The following is a 13,990-nucleotide window of genomic DNA, read 5'->3' as shown; positions in this document are numbered from 1 at the left end:
GTTGGTTTTGTAATTGTAATGCTTTATTTTATAGGTCTGGAAATGTCATGGTAATACACACACAAACATGAGTTTTTGCTGCTGTTGTCATAACTACCACACGTTCAGTCAGACATTGAGTTAACTTGGCTTTGGAATACAGCATGGGTCTGAAATAGCAGGATAGATAGTTAAAAAAAAAAGAAAAAAAAAAAGAGTAAATTCTGCACTAAATATCCTTCTAACATTAAGACTTGATTTAGGCTTCTGCAGGAAATCTACATCCTAACTTACATAGTACCGGAAAACCCTTTCCCCCCCGTACACCATAACCAACTGAAGGCTCAGAATTAAAATACCAAAATACAAAACCACGAATTACAGAGACAAAACAAAAAAATCTCTAGAGAGCTGATCGGCCTGGTGATATCCTCTGAGTTGTGGAAAAGGTAAAAGTGTGGGGACCTTCCACATGCCATCAGTTCTTCTGTGTTGACAGACAAATTGCATATTTTATCATAGAAAATCTCCTGGACAGTTTTTTCAAATATTCTGTGTAAAATCATACATTTCAGTTTGTTTTTTTAATTAGGTACTTAGTTGGACACATTGTACTTGCTATTAAGCCTTGACATTATGGTCATATATATGAGCCTTAAAACAGAATGGATGGAGACCTTTTCGCTTCACAATAATTAAATATCTTTTTAGCCACCTGTACTTCTTTTTTAACACAAAAATAGGCGTCAAATTGACTTCAAAAACAGAATTGCCTGGACAAGTTTGAATTCATTTTAGATTTTCTCTAACACTTGGCATCAAATGTATACAGGTTCAAATATATAACTCACTTAAATCTTTTAATAAGTTGTACAAACTTGTATAAACTTCTCATTAGTGATTACAATTGACTACAACTGATCATTTCTTTTTACCAGCATAAACATTTGCTTGACCAACAGTGTTGGTCAAGCAAATGTTGCATTCAACAAAAGTGAAAAGCCACCACTTTATTCATGTCTTTGTTTTCACAGTATGGTCCTCATGTCCAGCAGTGCATCCTCCACAGCTTTTTTCAGCTCTTCTGAATTATTTTCTGTGTTTGTTTTGAAGGCTGACAACACAAAAGCCATGTCATCCTTCAAAAGAGTATAGCATATATCATACGTTTTACGTTGATAAGGGCAAGCACATGGGAGACAACCAGATTTGGACTGCACCTTGTGAAGTAGAACAAAGTTTGACATAGTGGTTAATTATTGTGTTAAACAATATAGTTGTTTGATATGCACTTTGTGAGAATGATTGAAACCTCATTAGCAACACAGCTAATACCATGTCATATAGCCTAAGAGTGTCCTTGATCTTAATAGATGTGTTGTGTTCATCATAACTATCAGTTGAGGCTGAAAACAAAAATAATATTTAAACAAAAGAATATAAATGAGTCCCTTCCTCATCAGTTTGGAAAGATACCAATTGGAGAAACATTAACCATTTTTTGCGGCAGACAGAAGTTTGATTATGTCTCTAGTAATATAATACTATTAAGACTTTGTCAGCTCAATTTCAGCTGTGCTCCTCACCTGACTTGTAGCAAGTCGATAGTCAAAAACTCTATCAAAGGAGGCGTCTGTGAAGATGTCCGGCATGGGAATATTTTTCTCAGTTGCTTGGTGCTGTAGACCCAGGAAGTGCCCAAAGACTGTCTGTCCACTAATTTCCTATTACAAAGAAGACAACTCACAATGTTTGCACAGGACTAAACATGACCTGTAGAGTGCTTACACAGCATTTTTCAGACAGTTTCAGCACAACAGCAACAAAAAAGTCTGATTCTTTTATCCATGTTTGCATGGGTTTTTTGTACCCCATAGTTTTATATCCTATGGTCATCTTCTTAAGCCTAGATTATACTAACATGGACATGTAGAGCTAAGTAGCCATTCCTGATATACCTCTTTGAAGTCCATTGCCTAGGCCCATATGCAGGTGGTACATTTTGATGAAAAGTTTCATTTTGAAGAAAAAGGTCATCTGGTCTCAGATTCAAGTAGATGCAAGCAGACTTACAGATACACAAGGGATAACGTAGACTTTCTGTAATTATACAGTCTCCATTTATTTAGGTTACCCATCCTTTGTTTTTACCATGGCTGTATAGAGAAGACTACAATCTAGTCATAATTCTAGATTATCAGAGATTGTATTTACCTAACAAACTACAGAAAAACTAAGCCAAAACAAAGAAGCAGTGTGGGGATTTTTAAGGTGTTTTATTTTTTTAAAATGTCAGTTTTCTGCTCTTGGAGCATTCAGCACTAAAGAGAAAGGCCATCAAATAATTTTAGAAGAGCAGTTGTTGCTGCCTATCAGTATGACAGTATGTCCTCTCTTCCCCCATCTTTGCCGTTCTTTCCTGCATTTATTACCTTGTTGGTATCAGTGTGGAGTAGAGTTCAGTATCTTTACAGGAGTCTTAAACTTTACACTTTTATTCATTGCCAATTGATGTCATATTAATGTGAGTGTCACATGTCCCCATAATTTACATTTATAACATATTTGAAGTTTCCCAGAAATATCAGACAGCATTTTTTGTACCATGTCTGCAACAATCATCTGTTTCAGTGTCTGTCGCTTTAAATCAACCTGGCTGCTGCACTGCCCCTTTCAGGAAAGGATCTGAGTGATGGGAACAGCCAATAGGAACAGCACTGCTCATTCTGTAGTCTACACAGCTGCTCATACAGACTAACAGTGTGACTTCCATCACTCTCAACAATGTTGTTATTTTTAAATACAGCTGAAAGATATGTAAATACAGAGCTTGTTAGTGGCGTTGTGTTTACCCAGCCTGGATTTAGAGGTGCAAAGTTTGTAAGCTGATTTTTACTGTAGTGTGGTGCGTGTTAATGTTAACATTTTGTTGTCCCATTTAACAGGAACAGACTGCCACTAAACTGAAGCACTGAGCAGTTTTGTCATTAAAACTCACCATGCTAGTGTTCCACTTGTGCACTTCTATAGCTTTCCTCAAAAGATCCACTTTCTCTGTGTTCTGTACAACAAGATTACAAGTTACAAATCATCACTTGTAACAAGGTAGTGTTTATGACAGAAGTTTGTAATCTAAAGCATTACATACCAGCAACATGCAAATAAGTGAAACTGTCAGCTTACTTCAAATACTGAAGTGACACCAAAGAAAAGTAGGCAACAGAACAGAGTGTTCTGCAGGTAAAAAAAAAAAAAAAAAATCCCATTCAGATTCTTCATGGGGATTGATTTGATTAGTCATAATGCAATCATCCACAGCAGATGTATTGTGAACTCTGAATATAAAACTCAGTGCCACAGAAAATTATGTCAGTGTCAAAGAAAAATAACTCTACCCACAATCCTAGAGTGAAATACCTGCACACACACCCTCCCCATACCTTCTTGTTTGGGTCATTAAAAGCCACGACAAAGGCAACTGAGGCACTTGAAGTTGAGGGGATTTCACCTACACGTCCCTGCCTGAACAGTCGCATTGAGGCAGCTTCATAAGATGCACAGTGCTGCCGGTGCACCCTGCCAAGAGATTGGAGAAAAATATTTTAAACAACCTGTGTTCCAAAATGAAACCCCAATTCCAAAAATGTTGGGATACTGTGTAAAAACAAAATATAAGAGAAGTCAATGATGTGCAAGTCAAAGCTATGTTCTAGTCACACTACAATATTTGTTTTTTTATTCTTTATCTTTACAATGCATGGTTAATAAACAGACAAGTTTAAAACTTCAACATTTTGTTGGTGCAGCCCAAACCTTCTCTAAATTGAGAATTGCAACCATCACCAGTCTCATACAAATGACTTCATTACAGCTTAACAGTTGTAATGAAAATCTTGTGTCAGGCCCTTCAGAAGGGTCAGCTGGCAACAATCTAATTACTAAGCAGGCTATAAAGTTTAGGCATATAGATTAACAAAGAAATACATGTGCTTTTGATAAGGATCAACATTTTATGTGAATGTTAAATAAGCTTTGCTCTCAATTAGGTCTATGCAGGAAAAAAAATTTGTTAAATCTGTGACTACAGCATTTTGTATGAGTGTGAACCCAGGTTGTTACGGTTAATGAGTTCAGGATTGTCTGTTCCATCTTAACTTGGTCAAGAAAAAGTCAGCCTACAGAAACATCTCCATAAGGTTTAGATTACTCACCTGTAGTAGGCCAGCTGTATAGCCATCTGTATGAAAGGATCAGGACTCATCTTGTTTGCTTTTAGAAAGTTTTTCCCATAGTGGCTGAATGAGAGAATACTGAAATCCAGGTCTTGGACGATTCTGTTGTGAAGAGGATAGGATAACAGATGTGTTTGTGTATTGCATGCTCCTGTTATAAGTATTGCTATTAAAATATGTATATATGCCTTGTTAAGTATGGAGAATGGAGGTAATGAACTATGGAGTTTTGCACTGCAATTTCTCTTTTCAGAATCAGGACACTGGGAGAGGTGGCACCAATGAAGGGAGGCAGGACAACACACAATGTATAAAACAGTAACTAATGATCAAATGCAGAATGAAAAGTGTCTTCCTTACTCACATCAGTGCATCATGGGAAGCCCCAGCAACCTACACCTATTTCAGTGTAACTAAAGAAAGATTCAGGGTCACCTGATCTAGTCCTACCTGTATGCTTTATCAAACAGGAAAGCTTTAAGCCTAATCTTAATCTTAAAAGTAAAGATGGTTTCTGTCTCCTGAATACAAACTGGAAGCTGGTTCCACAGAAAGGGGGCCTGAAAGCTGAAGGCTCTGCCTCACATTCTACTTTTAAATATCCTAGAAAACGAGTAAGTCTGCACTCTGAGAGTAACAAGTGCTAATGGGGTGATACAGTACCATAAGGTCATTAAGATTAAGATGGAGCCTGAATATTCAAGAACTTGTATGAGCAGGATTTTAACTTGGATACTGGATTTAACAGAGCTAAAGATAAGCCAATATGCCGTTTTTTTTTTAATGTCACTGCCTAAGGACAGCATGTATAATGTGAAACAGAAGCGGTCCCAGAACAGATTTATCTGGAACACTATAAATTAACCTTAGTGTGTAAGGAAGACTCCCCATTTACATGGACATCAGATATGGTTCTAACCACTGCAGTGCATCATCTTTAATTCCTACGGCATGCTCAACTCTGTAATAAAATGTTACAGTAATATCGAATGCTGCACGGAGGTCTAGCAGGACAGGCACAGAGGAGAGTCCACTCTCAGTCATGTTTGTTGCTTGGATAGAGAAAAAAAAAAAAAAGTAATGAACCCTATACATAAAGTAACATCTGAGGGATGGTTATTTATTTTAAATGGTTAAAATGATATGAATCAAAAATTTCTTTTCAGACTCTCTCAGCCTAGCTACAGTGTTGAAAAGAAACCTGGGGTTATTTTCTTCCTCCTCAGAGGCCTCATGACATTATGGCCCACAGAGGGTTTTCCATTTCAATGAGCCTCTGTCTATAGCTGGGGGCTCATTTATAAACCTTTTAGTTTTAAAGTTGTGCTCCATTGATAGTTACTTTGAAGCAAAGTTTAGTCTGTTTAGTCCATTTAAAATCAAACTCATTTGTGCATGTGTGAACATTTGATCACACTCTGGTGTGGATCCGACCAATCTAAACTTTAAAAGGTGTACATTTCAAGTTTGAGCTAAAAACTTCCCATAGCAACATACAATTTGCATTCTCATTGTAGCAAAGTACTATGGATGTGCAAAGGTCTGCAGGGGCTTACAACTAGCTGTGAAATGAATGGAAATTCTCTGTTCTCCAATAGTCCAGGATTACAGCACCTTCTTCAGATGTTTACTTTTGTTGCTTCTGCCCCAGACACATCTGGCCAATGAACTGAACGCGACGCATTTTGCTGCGCTTGAAGTATACTTTGATTATTCTCTGTATGAAAACAACCCAAACCACGAGAGTTTACAAACTCATTTACTGATTTGAACTAAATGAACTATAGGTGTGAAAACACCCTTAGTCGTGTTTATTTGGGTTTTTCCACTGGGGATGGATTTTTGTTTTCAGTGGGGCTATGCAACTAAAACTTGAGCAGTAGCTTTTGTACTCACTTATCAATGCTTTGTTTGGCCTCCTCAATTGCTTTTTTGATGTCAGCTGTGATGTTGAAGTGTAGTTTCTGAGGTGTGGGCAAAGGCACCGTGGGAGACTCTATGATCTCTAGTTTCTTGCTGTTTCCAAAAAGGAGGAAAAAACAAAACAAATGACAAACAGGGAATGCTACTGAGGGGCAGAAAAAAGCCAGCACAGGTAAAACAATCTCTTATGTCAATGGACATTTCTATCAAGAGACTTTTTGCAAGTGTGTTGAAAGCTTAAGGAGAAAAAAAAAAGAAAAAAGTATGAAGTCACAGATGGGCTTTCCACCCACAGGAAGCATTCTAGTGTGTTTTGGGTGGCAGTCAGAGGCACAGGCCCTGGCAGGCTCTTGGCACATTGAATGTCACCTCTCTGGTGGGAAAGCTGGAGTTAGTGCTGTCTCTAGATTGGGCAACTCCAGATTGAAACCACAGTAACTGGACTTTTACTTTCATAGCGCTTTGTTACCCTGAGCACTCAAAGCCTCAAGCATCTCCAAAGACACTTTTTTTTATAATGTCAAGAAAGCCAGCATTGAAAGAGATCCCATCCCCAAGAACACTTTTTTTAAACCCTTTGTTAAACATTAAAGATAAAAACCTGAGTATTAATCCACATTAGTATAAATAGCTCTAACAGGTTAGACCACCATTTTTATAGTAACAGATCCCTAGGGCTTAATGTCTAGGCTACAAAACCAAACCCAGTCATAGTCCAAGAGCAGTGATCTAGAAGGGAGCTGCCAGAACAGGAGTGGCTGGTAGAAGAGCTTCCGGAAAGTGGCATTCAAAACTGGGCAAGCCTTCTTGGATTGAGGTTCTGGTTCCACAAATTGACAACGCCTAAGCTTTTTGTCTAAAATTTGTGCACACAATCAAATTCCAATAGTTGTACATGGATAATTTGACATGCAGACTGAAGTAGCTGGTGAATCCATCCTTTGGCATGGGTTTCATAGATTGTTGCTTCCCTGCACTTCTGGGCCAGAAAACAGACTGTTGTCTGTCCTTATGTGCCAAAAGACAGTTCAGAGTAGCCAGCATTGTCGAAGTTGTTAGGTGGGGTGCTAGAGAGTACACCACCAAGCAACTTTGTCCTATGGGGAGACTTCAATAATAATGTGGGCAATGACAGCAAGACCTGGAGGGGTGTGATTAGAGGAATGGCCTGCCTGATCTGAATCTGACCACACTCAGATTAAGATCAGTCTGTCCATAACATGTTCAAACATAAGGGTCTTCATGAGAAAATGTGGCACCAAGACATCGCAGGGTGATGAAAGGTGGCGGATTGGACAGATGCTGGCAGACGTGTAAAAATAACGCAATTGTTTGGTAGTGGCTATGGTGGAGCTTTCACAGATTCAGTAAAATTAGCAAGTGATGGAGGCCAGCAGGTGGATGGGGGAAAGGGGAGGCGGAGGTGGCGAGACCCAAAGCAGCCGCCAATCCGACTGTCTGGTGAGATGAGCTTCAGGTAAGAAGTTATGACCTGCAGTCTATCTGGGTCAGATATAAACCAAGTTTAGGTGGAGTTTATTTTCGTTCTGTTAACTTTTTACAGTCAGTTACAATAACTGGTACTGTGTACTAGCTAGCATGACGGACTTTCTATAGAGTTGGGTGGGTGCTATTATGTTACTGGTGAACTTTATTTTATTCATATGGTTAGTTAGTAGAGTTGCCTACCAACCCGTAAAAAACAGAATCCTCTGGTATTCAGAGTTAATATTACACGTTTCGTATTGAGCTGAAAATAAACGCGATTTGTCCCGTACTTCAGCTACAATAAAAAGAAAAAAAAAAAGACAAAAAGCTGGAGTTATTCTGTGTCTTTACGCTGTCAGCTGCCTCTTCTCTCATCCCCCCCCCTGTTGCTACTTCAATCACAAAACTGATCAATGATCAGCTGATCGGCGTTTCTGCCGCAAGTCCCGTCTCTCTTGCTTGTTTATCTCCTGCTTTGCGCCAGAAAGAGGAAACTAGCTGAGGTCGTGTTCAACAGCAGAAGCGCCTTTAAACTTGATCAGCTGTTGTTAGAATTTATTTAATATTACTTTCTAGTATCAGCTGAGGTTTGCTGGAGCTACAGCTGTAAAAAGTGCTGGTCATGATATCGGTTTGGTTATCTGGTGAGAGGGAAACATGAAGATGAAACCAGGAGAGGTCCTTACTGAATCATCAGAGCTGAACAGGTGATGGAGAAACAGGTTTACCTTTTAGGTGACATGAATGGGTTGAAGGGAAGCTATGAACTGATTCTGAGAGACAACTTACACCTTTTCTATGTAGCTGACAGCTGGTAACTGTGCAGGGGCGGGTCTAGCAAAGTTTTGCCAGGGGGCCAGGTAGGGCATTAACAGGGAAAGGGGGGCACAAAGAAATACTTTTCTTTCTTATTCTCATTTAAAATTTCTAGCTTTTAACAAATAATTATCTGAATCTTACAACCAATGTTTTCATCTGATGTCAAATTTATAGAAATCCATTATTGTACATAGTAAGTTCTTTTCAGGGTCCCAACATAATTTCTTCAGAAGAAATTACTGTACATGATGCCAGTATTTTCCCCACATTTTCTAGATACTGTACTAGTACTTTGTGTAAAATGCCTTCAAAAAGTCAGTTTAGTTTTATTCTTTCTCACCTGTCTTTCTGTCTCCTTTCACTTTTAAAAGGTTGCCATGTTAGAAAAAATATTTTGCCCTGCCATGCCGTTTATTGATGTGGTAAATAAATAGTTTATGAAAATATCGCTAAATCTGTCATTTATTATTTTTAATATTCAGTAATAGTCATGTCTTACTTCTAGTCTTCTCTGTCTTAATTTCAGGTTTCCACCATATGTTGTAGATAGTTCAGGAAGTTAACTCAACCAAGCAGTCTTTGGGTTTCGGCTAAGTACTGTTTAGAATACCAGAATAGGGAGGATGGTGTAGGTTTAAGTTTATTAGATTGATACATATGTACCAACAAGACAGTGTACATCACTGTCACAACGACGTTTGTTTTCATTCAAAGGCTTTATGGTTTTTCCTATAATACCTGGTGGGCCGGTCTCTAGTCAAAATACCCGGGCTGATTTTTTGTCCCAGTCCAGCCCTGTCTGTGGCTGTATGGTCTGGACACTCGGGCTGAGCGGTCAACTAAGCATCACCTTGTGGTGAGTTGATGAGGTGGTGGGGAGGATGCTGAACAGGGTTGGCATGCCTAAATGTGTAAAGGTCCACTGGGATGATCTGGGAGAAGCCCCCCTGGTCCAGGAGATCTTTAATTCCTACCTCCAGTAATAATAATAATAATAATAATAATAATAATACATTTTATTTAAATAGCGCCTTTCAAAGCACCCAAGGACACTGTACAACAGATAAAAACTGGAAATATACACAATGGTAAAAATAGAAGATAAAAGTTAAAAAATTTAAGTTACAGAAATTTAAGAATAGGCAATTTTAAACAGATGAGTTTTGAGGGTGGACTTAAAAAGAGAGAATGAACTAATATTTCTGAGGTCCGGGGGTAGGGAATTCCAAAGTCGAGGGGCAGAGCAGCTAAAGGCCCTCCCTCCCATTGTGATCAGACGAGCAGAGGGAACAGAGAGAGAAAGAGAAGATGAAGATCTGAGGCAGCGGGATGGGAGCTTCATCTGTAATAAGTCAGAGAGGTATGGTGGAGAGAGAGAATGAATAGCCTTGAATGTATACAGAATTATTTTAAAATGGATGCGAAATTTGACCGGGAGCCAGTGAAGTTGCTTCAGGATTGGGGAGATGTGGTGGGTAGAAGAAGTCCTAGTAATAATACGGGCAGCAGAGTTCTGGACACGTTGGAGCTTGTTGATAGATTTTTGTGTAAGGCCAAATAATGAGTTGCAGTAGTCAATTCTAGAGATAACAAGATTATGGATGAGAATGGCAGTGGCGTGAGGTGTGAGGAAGGGGCGGAGGCGATTAATGTTACGGAGTTGGAAATATGCTGCACGTGTAATATTATTGATATGTGAGTTAAAGGATAATGTGCTATCGAGAATGACACCCAAGCTTTTCACAGAGGGAGAGATAGGGACCAGCGAGTTATTGATGGTGAGAGAGAAATTGTTAATTCTGGATAGCAGTCGTTTAGTGCCAACCAGAAGAAGTTCCGATTTATTGCTGTTGAGTTTAAGAGAGTTGGAGGAGAACCAAGAATTAAGTTCAGCTAGACAGAGGATGAGGGAGGGTGGAGGAAGAGTAGAGTCAGGTTTGGTAGAGAGATAGAGCTGGGTGTCATCGGCGTAGCAGTGGAACTGAATATTATATTTACGAAAAATATGTCCGAGTGGAAGAAGGTAGATGATGAAAAGAAGGGGCCCGAGGACAGATCCCTGGGGCACCCCAGTGGATAAAGGAGAAAGCTGAGAAGTGAAGGATTTTAATTGAATGAACTGAGTGCGGTCAGATAGGTATGATTTAAACCAGGCTAGTGGAGTGTGAGAGAGACCAATAGAAGCTAATCTGCTAAGGAGAATGGGATGAGAGATGGTGTCAAAAGCTGCACTCAGATCAAGAAGGATAAGGATGGAGAAGAGACCAGAATCAGCTGCTATAAGAAGGTCGTTTGTTATTTTTATCAGAGCAGTTTCAGTGCTATGTAGAGGACGAAAGCCAGACTGGAACTGTTCGTAAAGGTTATTATCAGTTAGGTGAAGATGGACTTGTGAAGCAACTATTTTTTCAAGGATTTTTGAGAGAAATGGTAGATTGGAGATAGGACGAAAATTATTAAAGTTGTTGGGATCTAGACCAGTTTTTTTCAGAATTGGGGTAATAGCAGCAACTTTGAAGGAAGCAGGAACAGTTCCAGTGGTGAGTGAAGAGTGAATAATAGCAGATATGAGGGGAAGGAGAAGGAGTAAGCAGGCTTTGACGAGGACAGTGGGGATAGGATCGAGCTGGCAGGTAGAAGGCTTTGATTTATGGATGAGATCAGCAATATCAGCTAAGGATGGAAGTTGAAAAACAGAGAGGAAGTGAGAAGGGGGAGAAGTTAGGACAGAGAAGCTACATTGAGCATTAGGGTCCAGGTCTAAGTGTATTTTATGAATTTTATCAATAAAGAATAGCATTAGAGCATCACAGAAGTTAGATGAATAGAGATGAGCAGGGAGAGAATCAGGTGGCCTGTTAAACGAGTTGAATAGTGAGAAAAGGGTCTTGGTAGAGTTCTCACTTGAGCAGACAATAGCAGAGTAATAAGCAGATTTGGTTTGACTAATACATTCCTGGTAAAACAGAACGTGGTTATTAAACATATCCTTATGAATAGTAAGGCCAGTTTTCTTATAGAGACGTTCAAGCTGTCGGCCTTTAGCTTTCAGTAGCCGGAGTTCAGGGGTGTACCAGGGTGCAGAGCGAGAAAAAAGTACAGTTCTGGTTTTTTGTGGAGCCAGGGAATTTAAAATACTACTAAGGCTATGATTATAAAAAAGTACCAGGTCCTCTTGAATAGCTAAGTTGTTAGAAGACAAGCAGCTAGAAAAAGCAGAGGAAAGGATATCAAGATTTATATTCTTGATATTCCGGAAAGAGATAATACGGGGATTGTTAATTACAGAGAGGGTCATTTGAACATTAAAGGAGAGAAGTAGATGGTCCGAAATTAGCTGTTCGTCAGCTGTACAGATGGAGGGGGTAAGTCCAGAACAGCAGACTAGGTCCAAAGTGTGGCCCTTAATGTGGGTAGGGAAGTTTATGTATTGTTTAAGGCTGAAGCTATCAAGGCAGGATAGAAGGTCCTTGGTAAGAGGATGGTCGCAGTTATCCACGTGAACGTTAAAGTCACCCAGCAATATTATATTAGGGGAGACAGTAGCTAGATTGGTCAGCAGATCGCCAAAGTCACTGATAAAAACAGAATTAAATTTTGGGGGGCGGTAGATGACAGCTATTACAGTTGGGGTAGGTCCTGAAAGTTGACAAACAACAGATTCAAAGGAACTGTACGTAGGGGCGGACAGCGGCGAGACTTTCCAGTTCTCGCGATAGATTATCGCGAGGCCACCACCACGGCCGGACTCGCGAGGTTGGCAGGTGTAAACAAACCCCGGGGGGGTGGAGTCGTTGAGTTGCGAAAAGTCATTGGGCTGTTGCCATGTCTCAGTCAAGCAGAAAAAGTCAAACTTACGGTCTGTTAGGAGATCCTGGATGAGATGTCCTTTGTTCGTAAGCGAACGGATATTAAGCAGGCCGAAGTTGACAGAAATACTGTCGGACTGGATGAGAGTGTTAGCCGACCTAGGCAGACCAGTCATAACATTGCGGTCAATAGACCTGCAGGGGTTCCGTTGAGAGCGACCAGAGGTGGACCAGAAGGACTGAATTGGTTTGGAATTATCCTGATGGAAATACCGACGGGAGCCTCGATGTACGTACTTTCGACGAGGGAGGAAGGCAATGTCCGTGTGGAAATGAAGAGCAGCCAACGGCGGAGCAGCTAAAGAGAAGCGGAGGCAGAGGAGCTCATCAGCTGTATATTGATGAAGTCCAGTGCCGAGTCGGTAGATCGATGACATAAGGATCCAGACCCACACTGAGAGTACATAGATCCTGAAAGGCCACATCATGGACAGGAACAGCCGGGTAGGGACACCGGTGGGCCTTAGAAACAGGAGTAGGACAAAAGTCCAGAAGTCCAGAGTCCAGTAGCATTAACGTTAGCGATAGTGGTGAGTGGTGGCCGGTGAGTAGCGGCAGCCAGTCGCGCCAGCGTTCACTCAACCGGAAAAGCTTACGTAGAACTCATCTCAATATCCTGTTCAGGAGTGAGCTGTTCATGGGACTTTTGCCGGCTCTGTAATGATGTGGATGTTGCACCACTACATTGTGGTGAAGTTAGCTGAGGGTAAAAGGGAAGCTGTTGATTAAGTTGTTGATCAAGCTACGTCCCCATGCTCACTTATGGTCAATGAATTGGCGGAAAGAATGAGTTTGCCTTTACAAGCAGTGGAAATGAGCTTTCTCTGAAAGTTCTCTCCTTAGGCTGTTGCCTCCATGTCCAAGCCCCAAGCACAAGGATCAGTCTATCCTTGTGTCTTATAAATTTAATGGAAAAGAAATACACTTGTCTGTGTTAGGGTAAGAATAATGTATTTTTAGAAGTCACCTTGCCTCATATTTGAGCTTTTGTTAACAGACCAAACAACAAAACTAAACTATAGAACACTGCATTTTAAATGTATACTTACATGGATGCTGAAACATAATCAGTCAAGGTCATACCAATTGTACCATCTGCACAACTATGCGAGACGTTGTTACCAAATGCCCCATCTTCTCCAATAATGAACTGAAACAAAGAAGGCAAAACAGCCATTAGCATTACATTTCAAGCTGGATTAGTCTATATCTTTCAGTAATTAAGACATTGTGCTTCAGTTTTAGTTTTGCTCTGTAGATCTTTAGACTGTCTGCAAATTGTGACGCAAGAATACATTTTAATTCAATATATCATATACAGTGGGGCAAAAAAGTATTTAGTCAGCCACCGATTGTGCAAGTTCCCCCACTAAAAATGATGACAGAGGTCAGTAATTTGCACCAGAGGTACACTTCAACTGTGAGAGACAGAATGTGAAAAAAAATCCATGAATTCACATGGTAGGATTTGTAAAGAATTTATTCGTAAATTAGGGTGGAAAATAAGTATTTGGTCACCTCAAACATGGAAAATCTCTGGCTCTCACAGACCTGTAACGTCTTCTGTAAGAAGCTTTTCTGTCCCCCACTCGTTACCTGTATGAATGGCACCTGTTTGAACTCATCATCTGTATAAAAGACACCTGTCCACAGCCTCAAACAGTCCGACTCCAAACTCCG

General features: G+C 40.1%; 1 protein-coding gene across 3 annotated transcripts in view; it reads right to left on the bottom strand.

Annotated features, from left to right (window-relative positions):
- Position 1: 1 nt before the first annotated feature.
- The window catches only part of LOC113025274 (carnitine O-acetyltransferase-like), a 37,548-nt gene continuing 23,559 nt past the window's right edge, over positions 2-13,990 (bottom strand). For 2 of the 3 annotated variants that reach the window (XM_026172841.1, XM_026172840.1), the window contains exons 9-16: positions 13,360-13,460; positions 6,108-6,227; positions 4,191-4,313; positions 3,420-3,555; positions 3,163-3,213; positions 2,978-3,040; positions 1,566-1,703; positions 2-1,199 (exon numbers count right to left, since the gene is read on the bottom strand). In XM_026172841.1, coding sequence (XP_026028626.1) covers positions 1,008-1,199; positions 1,566-1,703; positions 2,978-3,040; positions 3,163-3,213; positions 3,420-3,555; positions 4,191-4,313; positions 6,108-6,227; positions 13,360-13,460 — 924 coding nt within the window. In that variant the 3' untranslated portion in view covers positions 2-1,007. The remainder of the gene's footprint in view (positions 1,200-1,565; positions 1,704-2,977; positions 3,041-3,162; positions 3,214-3,419; positions 3,556-4,190; positions 4,314-6,107; positions 6,228-13,359; positions 13,461-13,990) is intronic. The other variant, XM_026172842.1, reaches the window with a different exon arrangement.

Source organism: Astatotilapia calliptera, chromosome 7 (assembly GCF_900246225.1).
Source record: "Astatotilapia calliptera chromosome 7, fAstCal1.2, whole genome shotgun sequence".
Lineage (NCBI taxonomy): Eukaryota > Metazoa > Chordata > Actinopteri > Cichliformes > Cichlidae > Astatotilapia > Astatotilapia calliptera.
The sequence above is the reverse complement of the archived record's forward strand: the minus strand, read 5'-3'. Positions and strand labels throughout refer to the sequence as shown.